The sequence below is a fragment of the Lates calcarifer genome, linkage group LG10, assembly GCF_001640805.2.
Source record: "Lates calcarifer isolate ASB-BC8 linkage group LG10, TLL_Latcal_v3, whole genome shotgun sequence".
In the NCBI taxonomy this organism is placed as follows: Eukaryota; Metazoa; Chordata; class Actinopteri; family Centropomidae; genus Lates; species Lates calcarifer.
The window spans coordinates 575071-591274 of record NC_066842.1 but is presented as its reverse complement, the minus strand read 5'-3'; the positions used below and the strand labels follow the sequence as shown (position 1 = coordinate 591274).

The 16204-nt window shown below is 42.1% G+C and overlaps 2 protein-coding genes and 1 long non-coding RNA gene across 8 annotated transcripts in view; 2 read left to right on the top strand and 1 right to left on the bottom strand.

Moving 5' to 3' along the window:
- LOC108872625 (uncharacterized) overlaps positions 1–16204 on the bottom strand; it is a 37643-nt gene that overhangs the window by 1438 nt on the left and 20001 nt on the right. For 2 of the 4 annotated variants that reach the window (XM_051073104.1, XM_018660442.2), the window contains exons 2-4: positions 1047–1271; positions 802–932; positions 235–607 (exon numbers count right to left, since the gene is read on the bottom strand). In XM_051073104.1, coding sequence (XP_050929061.1) covers positions 235–607; positions 802–932; positions 1047–1254 — 712 coding nt within the window. In that variant the 5' untranslated portion in view covers positions 1255–1271. Of the gene's footprint in view, positions 1–234; positions 608–801; positions 933–1046; positions 1272–1905; positions 2313–16204 lie in introns of those variants that run through there. The other 2 variants (XM_018660438.2, XM_051073105.1) reach the window with 2 other exon arrangements.
- Positions 2186–3841, top strand: LOC127142834 (uncharacterized). Its single transcript, XR_007813911.1, has 2 exons — positions 2186–2316; positions 2759–3841. It is a non-coding gene; the product is annotated as an uncharacterized LOC127142834 (long non-coding RNA).
- Positions 5128–16204, top strand: part of LOC108872552 (uncharacterized) — a 29606-nt gene continuing 18529 nt past the window's right edge. For all 3 annotated transcript variants that reach the window (XR_007813910.1, XM_018660306.2, XM_018660313.2), the window contains exons 1-2: positions 5128–5228; positions 8014–16042. Coding sequence is in view for 2 of the 3 variants with exons in the window: in XM_018660306.2 (XP_018515822.1) it covers positions 9517–16035 (6519 nt within the window). In the remaining variant the exon portion in view is untranslated. The remainder of the gene's footprint in view (positions 5229–8013; positions 16043–16204) is intronic.

Sequence of the window (16204 nt, the reverse complement as noted above, 5' to 3'; positions counted from 1 at the left end):
CATGTTACATCTTATTTAAAACAACCGTTGTTGTTTGTTTGGCTGCACTAGAAACAGATTCACCAGCTGAACGAGTTTCAGGGCTGCGACTAATGATCACTCTCTCAATCACTTCATTATTTCATCAATAAAAGGTCAGGAAATGGAATAAAACTCCCCCATCACAGTTTCCTCCAGCCCGAGGTCACGTCTCTGAATGTTTGATTTTTCAGACTTTAATTTGGTAAAACTTACATCCAGTCTCGTCCTCTGCTTTGTGAACTGGTTCAGGACTCTGCAGGACCTGGTTCTGTCGGACCTCGGCCCTGCTGGCCACAGGTGAGGTCTGCATGTCCTCCTGTTCTCCTTCCAGATTACACAACTTCTCCTCCAGCTCTGTGATTCTCCTCTGCAGCCTGCGACAGTTCAGACAGGAGGAGGAGGAGGAAGGGGAGGGGGAGGAGGAGGAGGAGAAGGGGGAGGAGGAGGGGGAGGAGGAGGAGGTCTGGTTCTGTGTAAAGTTCAGCTCCACTGTGTACTCCTCAGAGACTGAAGGGGGTCTCTGTGACCAGGCTCTGGACCTGCTGGAGGCCTCCAGAGAAGCCTCGAGAGCATCTCTGAAAAAGTCCTGGAAACATTTTTAATCTTCATTAATAAAAGAAAATGTATATACAGGTGTGTCTACAGGTGTATCTACAGGTGTCTACAGGTGTGTCTACAGGTGTCCTGATGAGATCTTTTCGTCTGTAAGTTCTCAGTAAAATGTGTTGAATGATGTCAAAGCTGATGATGTGTAAATAAAGGAGAAGATGGCGGTCGTACTCTGAAGCTGAGCTCCGTCTTCTTCCTCTTCGCAGCAGCGGATTCGTCCGTCTCGTTGGTTTTACTCTGCAGAACCGACTGCAGCAGAGACTTCACTTCTCTCCATGGAGGAGCCGTCGGCCTCGCAGCGCCTGAAACATGACGAGACGTTTAAATGTCTCTTTCCACTGCAGGAAAAACACAGACTCCACGTATGACATATGACTGATTCATTTAAATTCAACCCACTGTCACAACAATCCCACCTGTGGTCTGTAAAGAGTCCTGAGTCCCTCCTCCTCCTCCTCGTTCTCTGTGAGTCGTCCTCGCCTCATGTCTCCTCTTTGTCGTCCATCTTTGTCGCCGCTCCACCTTCGACTGCTCGGACGGTGGGAATCGCTCGGACCGTCTGCCGTTTCCTTCACCGTGACCCAGGTGCAGCGACGGGACCCAGTCAGGATCCGACTCCAGCATATCGTACGCTGGGTTCCCTGTGAACACACCGCCTGTTAATCTGACACTGACTCTGTGCAATAAGATGAAATATTATTTTTAATCAAGTGAAATGTCAACAGCAGGTTCATCTGCAACTGTTTTATAGAGCTGCAACCAACAATTCTTTATTATTGATCAGTCATTTAATGCACAGATATCCTGTTATCAACAAGAAAACGTCACTATTGATCATCAATTAATCTTTTTTATAAAAAAAATGTAATAAACTGAACTCTGTGTGAAATCTGTTTCAGACTCACAAACAGATAAATGCAGCTCCTCGTTCATTAAACCATCACAGAGACCAGAACTGAACACAAACATCCACATAATCACATCACTGTAGCCTTCACCTCTTCACAGAGGCTTTTATTGTGAAGGAGTCGGATCCCCACAGAGAATCAGAGTATTTTTACCGCTCTACATTTATCTGCAGATTCAGATTAATGATATAATCAACTGATAAATAAAGGTGATTATTAGCGTCACTGGCAGTAAATGAAATCCCTCTGTGTGATTAGTACTTTTACTTTAAGTTGATATTTGTGGCTGATACTTTGTACTCTTTACTTGTAACAGAGTATTTCTACTTTTCCTTCAGTAATGCAGGCAGTACTGACTGCGGTGTACCTGCTGGACTGTAATGTGGATCTCACTGACCGGAGTGGAAGTGTCTGGAGCACACCCTCATGGAGGCGGGGACGTGGTCGAAGGTGATGTCGCTCCGGCCGACCGCGGCCACCCAGGCTTCCCTCCTCCGCCTCGTCAGCTCGGACGTGTGAGCGCCCTCGCTCTGCCTCCAGGCGGGGAAACAGTGGAAGTTGAGTCCGTTCGGGATTTTCCTTCCGTGGTGGTCGTGAGACCGGCGGCGGCAGTTTTTAACGCAGCAGTTTCTCCCGCCCATGGAGCCGCGGGAGGAAAGTTACCGGACGAAGTTTAAACCGGTGATAGCAGCTACCCGCCAACAGTTATGGCTGCCGTACAGGAAGTGACGCACTCGACGTCACCTTCCTACCCCCGGATATAACGCTGCTCAGTCAGGTAACATTAAAACGTTCACCTCAAACACGGAACAGCCATTTAACTTAATAATCATCGAGTTATTTTAACATTCAACTCGGATGATGAGACGTTCACGTTGGTGTGACGGAAAAACAAAACCTTTAGCAGAGGATGGTTTCGATCCATCGACCTCTGGGTTATGGGCCCAGCACGCTTCCGCTGCGCCACTCTGCTTAGCGAACATCAGTGTCACATCATATCATATTTAAACCGTACGATGTCAACTCTCTTCTGTGATAAAGCTTATAGTTAGAGCTGGATCAGGGCTGAACCGTCCCTTAGTTATTCTGCTATGCACCAAGCTCATCTGTCTTTCTCTGTCTGTCTATCTCATAAATGCATGTTAATAAATCAATATCTTCTCTTTCCTGTAGATTTTTGCTTTTTCATCTTTCTCCTTCTTTTCTGTCTCTTTCTGCAGGTCTTTAAGCCTCCGGAGCTGTAGAGTCTGATCTGTGACCCGCTACTGATGATCCTGCTCAAAGTCTGCTGTTATATTAAAAACATATTATCAATCTGCTTCTGCTCGAGGTTTCTGCCTTTTAGAAAGAAGTTTATCCTCTCCACTGTCGCCTATTGGCTTTCTCATGGTGGGAATTGTTGAGTCTCTCTATTTAAATATAATAAGGTGAAGAGTACAGTCTAGATCTGCTCTATATGAAAAGACAGATAACTTCTGTTGTGATTCAGTGCTATATAAATAAAACTGACTTGACTTGACATCAGTATTTATAGAAGTTTAATAATAATGATTGATTACAGCTGATAATGCAGTAAATATGTAATAATGTCAGTGTGAATATCAGCTGTAGTTACTGACAGTGGCCACTGGAGGGCAGTGACTCTGTGAGTTTCTGTCACTTTAAAGTACCGTTACATAACTATTTCACCTTAATAACACCTGCGGTACCTCTACCAGCTGCAGTTCATCCAGAATACAGCTGCCAAAGTCCTGTGTAACACCACTAAGGTGGGACACATTACACCTGTTCTTCAATCACTGCACTGCCTTCCACAGTACATGTGTTGGCTTGTTAGACTGATAAGCCGTTATACAAATGTTTTCCATCTAAGCCCTTCTGTTCCCACCACTGTTCAACACACAGTGACACCCTTGTATGAACTTGTCTTGGCTCAATGCTCATTTAAGCAAATTACTCAACAGTCTTGCCTATGACATTTCGTGAATGCCTCAAAGCATTTTACTAAATATGTGAAATGAGAAGCTGTCGATGACTTTTCAGTCAAGTTCATGTAATCCTGGACAGATATTTCACACATTATTTAATTCCCTAAAAGAACTGCTGCCATTTCTTATAAATCCTACAGAAAGGGGAAGGCTTTGTGTTTCCTTGTGCAGCAGTTCCTACAGTTTGGAAAAAGTGCTGACATCTCTTGTAAATGATGAGTGAGAGGGGAGGAGAAAGGAGAGAGGAGCAAAATCCAGATAAACAGGAAATAAACTGAATAAGCTCTACACAAATAAATGTCACTTGACAGTGAACAGACTGTTTTCATTTCATTTTTCAGAGAAAAATATACCAATGTGTTTTATTTGCAGTGGAATATTGACACCTGACGATATGGTAGATAAATAAGTACAAGACCCCCTGATGTTCATCTGGAAACCATCTGGATATTTATAATGAGGATGGTTGTTTGCATCAAACTTGATTCCTTTACTAAACAAGAGCTGCAGTGGTGGAAAGCAACGGCAATGTTTTTATTTCTATTACTTTCAATTAACATGCTAACCAGCTAGCCACAGCATGGTCATCTCATCACTGACCATTACTGACTCACTGTAGCGTCAAGACTGTCCTGAAGTAGTAGCACTGCTCAGAAGGCATAATCTTACCTTGTGTATTGTAAAAGAATCAATGGCTGAAGCTCTTGGTAAGACTGGTATGTAAACAGCTGTTAACGTTAACGTTGGCAATGTAGCAACAGAAAAACATACAAAGAGCTCCTTTAAGAAGACTGTATGAGGGAAAGTGATCAGAAATTAAAAAATAACTGGGCGCCCCCACACCCGAATGGTTAGGGTGCGTACCACATGGGCCCGAGTGGCCTGAGCAGGTGGACCTTTGTGTGTCCAACTGAACAGACCTTTGAGTAACTGACTCTTACTGATGTTGCTTTGGGAAACAGACTTTGTGTATCAATTCTTGCTGATTTCACTCTATGAGCGGAGTTTATCTACACAGACACTTATTGCATAAAAACCAGTTTCACCATTTCTTCAGAGTTGAAAGCTTTGTGCATGCTTGCACAACAGTTTCTACAGTTTGGAAAGAGGGAAAACATTTCTTGTAGATCCTGAGGGAGGGGAAAGAACAAGGGGATTAAAGCACTTTGAGCTGCACTAACCTGTATGAAAGGTGCTATGCAAAAAAAATTGACTGATTGTCTGAACTGTCCACAAATTAATAAATGTAACTTGACAGATCTCAATTCATACACAAAATAAAATGGATATTTGCAAAGTTCAGAAGATTTATCTGTTCATCTGGCCATTCCAAAATACTTGAGGGTGTGGTTTAGAAAAAGTGCAGACATTTCTTGTAAATGCTGGGGGAGCACTTCTCTGGAGAACTTCCAGAGAAAAAGGGCCTGAGGCACTTTGAGCTGCACTAACCTGTATGAAAGGTGCTATACAAATAACATTTGGTTGATTGAACTGACAAAATAAAATGGAAATATGCAAAGTGCCAGGTTCTCAATCTATCACAGGGCAGACATGTAGAAACAAATTAAACCTGCATGTCTTTGGAAACCCACAACTTTTGAGGTGTGGTCTCGTACATGCTACCCTATTAAAAGGAGCTCTGAATTCGTCAGCTCTTCAGCTGCAGAATCTGATCTGCACTCAAGCATATCCAGCAACTTAGGTAAGTCATGTTATTGTATAAGTACCATTATTTTACAGTGACATCTCTTTTCCTCCTAATTAGCATTTCTTAAATTTATTGGACAACAGCACAGCAAGAGCTATTAGGACAAACTCGTGATAAATTTGATAACAGGGTCATTCTGTGTCAAATCAGAAAGAGAGTTGTTGCAGCACTGTGTCATATTTAGCTCAAGGTTTGTCTATATAATGTTTCAGTCACAAAACCACAAGACCTGTAAAATATTTTTGTTCAGTTCCAGTCTTTTCATATGTTTCATGCCTTTGATATTTTTTATTTTATGTTCTAAAAAACAGTTTATCTGGAAAGGCAGAAAAGTACAAAATTCCTACCTACAGAGATAAGGTGTTATAAACCCATTGTTTTTCAACCATATGACATCAGTCATTATTTTTTCTTCAAATTTGTTATTAATGTTGTGTCAATATCTGAGGTGTCTACAACTAATGGACACGCAGATATTAAGAGTCATTTTCATGACTAAAATGATGGGGTAGCTGTCTGTGGAAAAAATTGTTTTAATTGAAAGCCCATTTACTCAATATATTGAGAAAGTTTCACATTATAATGACTGATGGGATTTTTTTTCCACCATTGCAGTAGCAGAAATAAAATGAAAATTAATAACAAATTGTATTTGAAGAATAAACCTCTTATCTCAGGGTGCAAAATTGGTTTATAATACCTTCAGTATGACTCTGAAGGATTTTGAACTATTTTCCAAATCTCAGCTCTAGATTCTTAGATCTTAGATAATCTATAGAAAATCAATGGGCTGCAGAACAATTTTTGAATGATCCAGTGAAACTAAGAACATGTTTGTCTTTAATTCTACAAGTTTAATGAGGATAGGAATAATACTGTTCAAGATATTAATGCCCAAACACGGCTTCACAGATGTGTTTTCGAGAGTATAAATATTAAAAAATATCAACTAGAAATACACTGGAATTGAACAGAAATAATTTACAGGTCTTGGTTTTAGGATACAAACATAATATAGACAAACCCTGTGTAATGACTCAAAAACAAAGTTCCACAAATCAGACAGGGTAAATAAACCACAACACTAGAAGTAATGTCTGGTATGCTTGTCATGGGGGAACAAAGACAAAGGAGACACAGGGTAGGGCAGACACAGCAGAGGGAAACACATGAGGGCAGGATAATAATAAAACAGGAAAAACTGAAAACAATGAAAATAAATTAAATCGTAGAGGAGATAGAGAGGGAGGGAAGGAGACTTGCTGCAATAAACTTATCTGGATACAGAATGACAGGTGATTACAGTGCTAACAGAAAAGCTACATGTCAGAACATATGTGGTATTTTTATTAAAAGTAATTTGTAGAAGTAATGCCTATATGTGTCTCTGATGTTACCAGCGGGGCTGGCACAGTTTTCACTTTGTGAGTCTCTGTGTGTGTGTGTCATCATGGTAGTGTGGTCCTGGAGACACCCATTACAGTGGGAACTACCACAGAGGCAGTTCTAAGAATTTGGTTGGTGTTTGTATGTCTGTCTGTCTGGCTGTGGACAAGAGATTGAAAAGATTTTGTTTACTTGTCTTTTTCCTTATGAATATGCATACATGAAAGAAAAATGAATTGCTGTTCCTCCCATTCCACAACAATGCAACAGAAGGATAAAGACATGTTGTTGCTGTTGGCCATTTTTAACTAAAAAGGTATTGATAGTTGGGGTTAGGTTGTCCACTAGGTGCACTCCAGGGAACTTGATTTTACTAATCCTCTTCACAGCGGTGGTGATGGTGTCTCTTTTGTTTTATTTACATTGACAGGAGATTGTGGGGTTTGTGCCACACCATTATTTGCTCCATCTCAATCTTGTATGCAGATTCGCCATTGCTGATGATCGGTAAACTTGAGAGTGTAGCTGGTGTCACATTTTGCAGTGCAGTAATGAGTTAGCAGGCTGAACAGCAGGGGGCTCAAGACACAACCCTGGAGTGAACTGGTTTGCTGTTTAGGCATCAGGAAGTTGAGAACCAAGTTGCAGATATCAATGTCCATGTTCGGCAACTCCAGCTTCTCCGCTTGTTGTGGTATGATGGTATTAAATGTTGAACTAAAATTGATGTAGAGGATCCAGGTGTAGGTGTTCTTTTCTTCCAGATGTGGTGGATATTGAAGTTTCCGTGGACCAACTGGCTCTATGCATTAATTTTAGGTGAACTAGGTTTGCAGAGCCTTGATGTGCTGCATGTCGAGTCACAAAAAAACACTTCATAACTATAGGAATGAGGGCCACAGGGCTTTCATGTAGGTGGGGTTAAGGCTGTACCCGACTGTACCGTACCCTTTGTGAGTTGAATCAGATTTGGCCTTGATGTTAGCTGGTTAAATCTTCCATCTTATCAACCGACAGTTTGTGGGTCAAATCAGGAATTTCCTGACAGATGCATCAAATCGTCAACTTTTACATTTAAAGACATGATTAAAAGTTTTTCTTATATAAAGGTTATCTTCGCCAGCTACCAACAATCAGAAAGGCAGCAAAAGTCTCTGTTGGAGCTGGACAGACAACTGAAAGGTTGCTGGTTCAATTCCCAAATGGGGGTTCAATAAATATCCAAGTTGATGGATGAATAATGTGTAGAAATGTAAGCTGTGCTAAGTTACTCTGGATAAGAGTCTACTGAATATAGTATATTTCATAAATTCACTGTTAGAATATCATTAAAATTTAACCAAAAATGAAAATATTGTTGTAAGTCACTAAAATTAACCTCTTAAACTTTCAGGAAAACACAAGTTGCACTTCAACATCACTGCTTAGCTACTGAAGACTTCATTAAAAATGGGGAACAATGTACCAAAAGAGAGTAACATGGGCGACCGGCTGAGGTGCATCAAATGTAATAAAATCCTGCCTCCATGCAGATCTTACTCACATTTATACCAAACTACTATTCATGGGCGGAATGTGCATGTTTTCAATGGAGGAGAATACTACAGACCAATTGGCCACAATGAGTTATACCAGTGTAATGATTGTTTTTATAAACCAATCAGAGATCAAGAGGAAGTAAGGAAAAGAGAGGAGGAGAGGAGAAGAGAAGAAGAGAGAAAAAGAGAAGAGGAGAGGAAAAGAGAAGAGGAGAGACAGAGAGAGGAGAAGAGAAGAGAAAAGGAACAAAAGATGGAAAAACAAAAAGAGGCAAAAGAGGCTGAAGAGAAGAGGAGAGAAGAAGAACTGAATCAAAGACTCAAAGAATCAAAACAGAGAGCTAAAGAGCAGCGGCAGAATCAACTGAGTATCGACATTTCAGAGGAACAAGAGTCCAGGCGACACGTACTAATCAGTCACCTGGATGAGTTTGAGGCAATCTATGACTCAGACAGTGATGGGCTTCTAGAAATCCTCTCATCAAAATGTAGCATCAACATTCATAATGTTAGTCTCGCTCAGCTGACTGCTGATCAGCTGGGAAACATCCTGTCAGCCCTGGACAAACTCCTGTTTGATGAATGGATCAGTGCTCTTCCATCCCGTAGCACTCTGCAGCACTCACAGGTGTTCATCACTGAGCTGTGTGTCCTGTCTCTGGAGATGTCTGAGGGACTTTCTCTGCAAGGCTTCTCCAATCATCTGCAGTCCCCTGGTGGAGTCCATCAGCCAATCAGCAAGCAATGTTTCTGAGAGTTTCCTGCTGACTCAAGCCCTGTACCTGAACCTGATGCACTTCTTCACTGACCGCAGCACCTGTGATTCTGATGCAGCTCTCATAGCCAAACAATGGGCTGAGGGGGACCTTTCCACTGAGGATCTCTTTATCATAGACTTCCTCGGCACCCTCACATTGCATCACTACAGAACGTGGTTGGAAGAGCCTCAGTGTTCATTTTAAAGATGGAAATCCAGTGTCTGAAGCTTCTTCTGTTCACACTCACTCATCTAAATGGCAAAGAGAGACCCTCAGAATCCACTGAAAGGATTCTCAGACTTGTGCAAACAAACCAATGGACACCAACAGAGGCACTGACTCTGCTCAGAGCACTGTCAGAGAAATATGAAGAGGATGCTCCAATAACTGAAGTGCTCACAACGGTACAAGTGTACGACATATCACCAGACTGGACAGATGACTCCGGACTCTCTCTCATCCAGGCTCTGGACATCAGTGGCCCTGAGAGATTCCAACATGACTTCCAAAAAACTCTCAGAGAGCAAGATGTGCGCAGTCTAGATTCAGCTCTACAAGAACTGAAAATGTTAAGGAATTTGGAACGATTCTGTCGTTGATATGATAAAGAACATTACCACTGGCATCCTACAATATTCAGAAAATGCTCCAAAAGATAAACCATTCATGAAAGATTCCTTTAAATGTGCAAACCTGAACACAGATGACATTCAAAACTCTCTGTCTCAGCTCTGCAGAGCAGTTTCTGACACAAAAGGCTGGAGGCCCACAGTGCAGCAGATGCTGAGGTGGTGTGTGCTGGTGCTGACTGAGAAGAATAAAGCACTAGAGTTGGTTGGTGAGGAAGAGGACCCATGTATCAGAGCCATGTTTGCAGCCACACAAGTCTGCATGGGGAACAAACTGGACATTGTACTCGGCTCTGACGTTCACTCACATGAACAAACTATGGAGTGGTCTGACTTCTACAAGCACCTTGGAATTTCTGTCAACACAAACATGAAGAAAACTAACGCACTACAGGAGGATGTCTATGAAGCAGACATTGTGTATGGTACCATGGATGACTTTGTCTCCGATTACTTTCAATATGGCTTGGAGGTGATGGAAACAGGGAAACCTTCCCTTAGCCGAGGATTCATCATTGAACAGAGAAGTCTCAGTGCTTCCCATGACCTGGAACTGTCAAGGCTCAAGGAAAATGATGCCTTGGTGTTTGCTGCAGAGATCCTGCAAAGCCTCATGGGTAATTTTCACACAGGGGATATGGAGCTGAGACACAGGTTTATTAAGGCTCTTTTTCAGGTGCTCTACACTAACCTAAACAAACGTGCAGACACTGACAGTAAAATCATAACTATCTTACAAAAATGTACTGGGAAAGAACTGCCTCCCAATGAAGTCTACACTCTGACCATTCTTGAGAATCTCCTTAAAGAGTTTACTGGAGAAAGTGAGAAAAACAGAGCGTCTCTGGGAGGCAAACTGTGTTTGGAGAGTTTATTTGCCTGTGCAGTGGAATTCCAAGACTCAAAAAAACAAATCAAAGAACTATTCCAGATGGTGTCAAATCTGGTAGCACAACAACTCTGGTCACCAGTAGAAGCTTTAAACCTCCTTGGTGTGTTGACTGACCACCATCACACTGAAGACTGTGTTTCCATCATGAAGATTTTACATTTGATAGAAACATATCAGGTGTCTTCTGAGTGGACAGATGAGAAGAGCAAGTCTCTCCTTCAGCTTTTGAACTCATCTGAAACTGAGAATGTGATCCAGCATTTAGAAAAAAGCTTCAGAGGTGAGAAAGACAAAAGCGTTGAGTGTCTCTTTGATGAAATACGGCAGATGAAAAACATTGATGAACAAACACTGGAGAAATCATACTCTATAGTAAATACTGTCAAGGAGCTCATTAAATCTGGTGAAATTAAAAACCACACAGATGTACAGCAAGCTAGGAATCGGAGTCAGAGCACAGATACAGAAGACCTTCAGGAGATCCTGGCAGTCTTATGCAATGCTGTACACCAGTGCAATGCTAAAGGGAAGTGGTGGCCCAGAGCCACTCAGATGATAAGCTGGTGCCTCTTGGCCTTGTCTGACACTGGAAAGCTCCTGGAGATGGGAACTGGAGAAGGGAAGTCTTGCGTCATTGCAATGTTTGCTGTGCTGCGTGCACTTAGGGGTGAAAAAGTGGATGTGGTGTCCAGCTCCTCCGTGTTATGTCAAAGAGATGCAGAAGAATGGGCCGACTTCTACAAATACTTTGGCTTCACAGTTGACACAAACACAGATAAAACCAAAGATGCAGAGAGAAAACAATGCTACCAGAAGGACGTGGTCTACGGAACAATCGAAGCCTTCGCTGCAGATCACCTTCGCCAGATATTTGAGATGAAGGATGTGAGGACTGATCGCAGCTTTCAGTGCATCATCATCGATGAGGTGGACTCACTGCTGCTGGATCAGGGAGTACAGATGACTTACCTCTCCAGTCCCATGGTCTCCATGCAGCACCTGAACATTATTCTGGCGATGATCTGGAGCCATGTCAGCCAGTATGGCTTCCTGTCAACAGGACACCGGACATTTGTCCAGGGCCCCCCTGCTTCATTCTTCAAGGCCATTTTTGATTCAATTGACACAGAAGAAATTAATGACCCCATGGATATTTTACGTATTGCTGAAGAATCAAAGATTGTGCCAGAAGGATTTACCGAGGACATCTACAAAAGTGAAAAAGATGAACTTCTCAGGAAACTGAAAACTGTGAGTCAAGATGCAATGGTGGATTTCTTCCAAGAAATCGAGGACTATGTCCCCTATGGTTTTAGTGTATACACTTTAGATGAAAATGGCCTGCTCTGTCTTAGAAAGGCCAGCACATACAACAACCAGGACATTCCAGAGCTTGCATTTCTTGTTTTGGAGGAAGGCTTGTGTTGTCCTCTTTATGACTCTGAAGAGATCATTGTCAAGCCCATTGCAGATTTCATCTCTGAGAAGATTCAGTACACCCCATGCACAAACAATAAAGACAAAATCAGCATCCCTGGATTCCTGAGAAATCTGATAGAGAAGAAATTGTCAGTGTGGGTTCAGAATGCCTTTCTGGCAATGAGACTGAGGCAAGGACGGGAGTATGTTGTGGAGAATGACAGTGTCTGTCCAGTGGACTTCAGATCCACTGGTATCGTGGAACTGAGTAAGAAATGGGGTGATGGTCTGCAGCAGTTCGTTGAGATCAAACACCAAGTCAAACTGAGCACAATTTCCACTGTGACGAACTACATTTCTAACATTTCCTTCTTTGAAAAATACCATGGGAAAATATATGGAACAACAGGGACACTTGGGACTGAAACAGACATGCTGTTTTTGCAGGAATTATATCCAAATCTCTCGGCCTGCAACATGCCAACTTTCAACAGGAAGAAGTTGTTTGAGGTCAAAGGTACTCTGAAGACTTCAACTGAAGAGTGGAAATCTGAAATAAAACGTGTGGTTATGGCTCAGATTTCCCCAAATTCATACAGAGAGGGAAGAGCAGCCTTGGTGATCTGTGAAACTATAAACACAGCCAAAGAGCTCTATGAAGAGCTGAAGAGCATCATCCCAGGTAAAATCATTCTCTACATCCGCAGTGACAAAGACAGTTTGAGCAAAATAGATGAGGTACTGAATCCTGGTGACGTCATTGTTGCCACAAACCTTGCTGGGCGTGGCACGAATATTAAGGTCTCTGACAAGGTGAACAACAATGGGGGACTATTTGTGATCCTTTCCTTCCTTTCTGAGAACACAAGAGTGGAACGCCAGGCATTTGGCCGAACTGCACGCAAAGGTAAACCTGGATCTGCACAGGTAATCATGACCACTGATCATCTGGAGGAGTCCTTTAAGACAGTGTCATCTCTGGAGGAGGCAAAGGAAACAAGGGACAGACTTGCAGTAAAAAGGATAAATGACACAATGAACGATGTCACTGAGATGAAACTGCGAGAGGACCTGTTCTCAGAGTACTGCAAGACCCTTCAGGACATTTACAGGAACACAGATGGAGATGAAGAAAGAGCTGTTGTTGCCATCATGAATGAGTTCTGGGGGATTTGGTTGCAAACTAAATCAGAAGAAATTGACCAGTTGAAGAGAAATGAATTGCAGGACAGTTTGAGAGCTGATTTGCTTCAGGCAAAAAGTCAGTCTCAAAGTCAGACTTCACCGTGTTCTAGCATTTACCACTACATCAAGTTTGGGAATATCGCACTAGATGAAAAACAGTGGGATATCAGCATGAAGCTATTTGAGAAAGCTATGGCACAAGATGAAAGTTGGGTAGCCATAGCCTTTTACAGTCATGCATACTGCACTATAAAGCAGAAGAAGGAAAATTACCTCACTAAGGCCAGAGATGATCTCAGGAAAGCTCAGGAGTCTCTGAAGTACCTCAGTGAGGAATGCATGGTCTGCCTCCAGTTTGTAAAAATGTCCTCTTCTCAATCAGCTGATGGGAACGCAACCAGCCTGGAGAAACAGCTAACAACCAGGTGCAAGATGTTAGGTTTCTTTGATAAAAACATTAGCGAGGCTATCAAAAAGCTGGAGGAGATAAAAGACAAGGATGGAGGAGCAATAGCCAATAAATCACCCACGTTCTCCCTGGTGTCAGGCGCAGATGACGATCTCCAAGTGGAGGCCTACAATCTGTACAGTCGAGGTCTGAAATATGTCTTTGCTGTGGAAGAGGAGCCTCGTTTCCCATGGGGAGCTCTGGCAGTGTTCTTTTTAGGGGTTCTGCAGATTATTGGAGGAGCATTGCTCACTGCATTTACGTGTGGAACATTAGCTCAAGTCGGCATAGGGCTGATCACTGAAGGAATATCAGACTGTATTACTGGCATTGTGTCCATGGTGACTGGAGAATTTAGCTGGAAATCTTGGGCTACAGAAAAAGCCATTTCTATTGGTGTATCTCTCATTGGGTTTGGTGTTGGAAAAGTGATTGCAAAAGGCTTCAAAGCATCTAAACTATTGATTAACAGACTTGGAAAAGAACTGAAGTCAATGCCAAAGTTTCTCTCCAAACAGGCTAAAGATGGACTTAGTGCTGTTACAAAGACAAATATGAAAAATGTAGTGAAACACACCGCAAAGGGAATGGTAGAAAGCAGCATTACCTATGGATTTGGGAAGGCAGAAGCGGCATTACTGAAAGAAATACTCAGTGGCATTAAGGATGAGGTGAAAAAGGGAATTGTAAATGATGTGAAGTCCAACATGGAAAAAGAATCCATGGCTGCATTAGTAGACTCCATTATACTCTCACACCTTGAGGATAAACAACAACTTCCTGATCTCATGCAGGACAAGAAGAGAAAGAATGAACTTCTGGCTGTTTTCAAAAAAATAAGCAAGACTGCATTACAGCCATTCCATGCCGACCTCAGCTGGCAGAACAAACTTAACTCTTCCATCTCCACAGTGATTAACAGAGCTAAGTCAGAGGCCAAAGGCAAAACACACGCAATTTTGACAGCCATCCAAACCCTTCACATGGGGTCACTGGCAGCAGATGCCATAAGTACAGTACACAGCCTCTCAAACAAGTTTTTTTCAAAGCTTGATGAAGAGCTGAATAAATTTAAAAAGGAAAATAATTTCATAGAGAAAGTGAAGCGAGATGATCTGTCTGATTCAGAAACTGTGATGCTGAAAGAATTCAAACAAGATTTAGCCAACACCATCAGTGCTTTATTAGCCGACGCTCTGGTAGAAGTGTTCCACCAAAAGTTCTCCAGTCACATTGTTTCTTATGCCCAAAATCAAGTAAATGGCATCATAGGCAATTATGTAAGAACTGGCTTAAAGAGTGACAGAACAGAGGAAAAACTCAGAGCTGGACAAAACAACAGATACATTGCATACATGTCAGCAGACGTGAATTCAAAACATAAAGTTGCAGGTAAACAGTCACAGTCACACGCTGAAAAGATCAAGAATCCCACGACAGCAGGGACCATTCTGGATATCAGAGTCCTGTCAGAAACCACTGGCACTAAGGTTGTCATCCTAACAGAGGGCAGCCATGGCAAGCTTACCAAAATGCAGGAGCTGAATCCAGGCACTAAACCTGCCAGTCAAACTGTAACACTGATCTACAGACCAAAGAGTTCCCAATACCCAGACGGCCATTACGATGTGCGCATCAACAATCAGACAGTGACTGTAACCGGCAAAGATAAAAGCTGTCTGTTTCACGCTTTAGCACGAGGCATAAAACCAGAGGCCAGTGAAGAAGAGATCACTTTGGAAGCAGGACGCCTCCGATCTGTGGAGGCTGACACTCTCCTGAAATACCCAGGCCAATGGGAGCCTTTTGTCAGACGCAAAGAGTGGACAGATGCAATCAGAGGAGGTGATTGGTACATGGCAGAGGGAGCTGCACCAAGAAAGAAAATAAAAGAAACCAAAAAGCTGCTTGAGAAAGAGGTCGGAAAAGTGAAGAAGTACAAAGAATGGCAAAAATATTCTTCAGAGTTAGAGTACAAAATTGGACATGTCATCAATGCAGATCACCAACCACCAGTGAGTAGTATAGTGCAATCTAGAAAACTGAACCAGAACAGCAAATTAGCTGAAGCCATGCTTGAAGTGGCAACAAACTCACGTCCTCTGGATACCAATCTGATTCCAAATGTGAAAACATATCATGGCCGTGAACTTCCAACTGTATATGTGCCAGCTGAAGTACATCATGAGTTTCTTAGTACAAAAACAAAAACATTCAGGGACTTACTGGCTAATAAAATAAGCCAGGATGATGTTGTGGGCACCTTCAAACTGACCATTCTAGGTGCAATACCCAGATTCATGTTAAACAGTGTCAAGAACTTCAACAACTTTACCAACAACCAAATGAGTAAAACCAGGCTTGACACTTTTGAAAAAAGTTTTCCACAGCATTCTAAAGATTTGGTACAAAAATGGTTCAACCAGCTTAAAGGCAAGGGTGTCATGACACAGGCTGATCTCAACACCCTTACTGACTGGATCAACAAGAAGGGCTACGAGGATCAAAACGATCCACACTGGAATGAAGTCTCTGATCTTTTCTAATGCAAAGGTAACATGATATTTAATTTAAAACAACAGTGTTTGTAGTATGAGAATCATTAATAAATAAAAAATTATTAAGAATAATTAATGAAGACATATGACTTATACTGAATGGTCTGCATTATGATTAGCAGTAGATCGGAGTGAAAAAATTACCAATTTGTGTTCT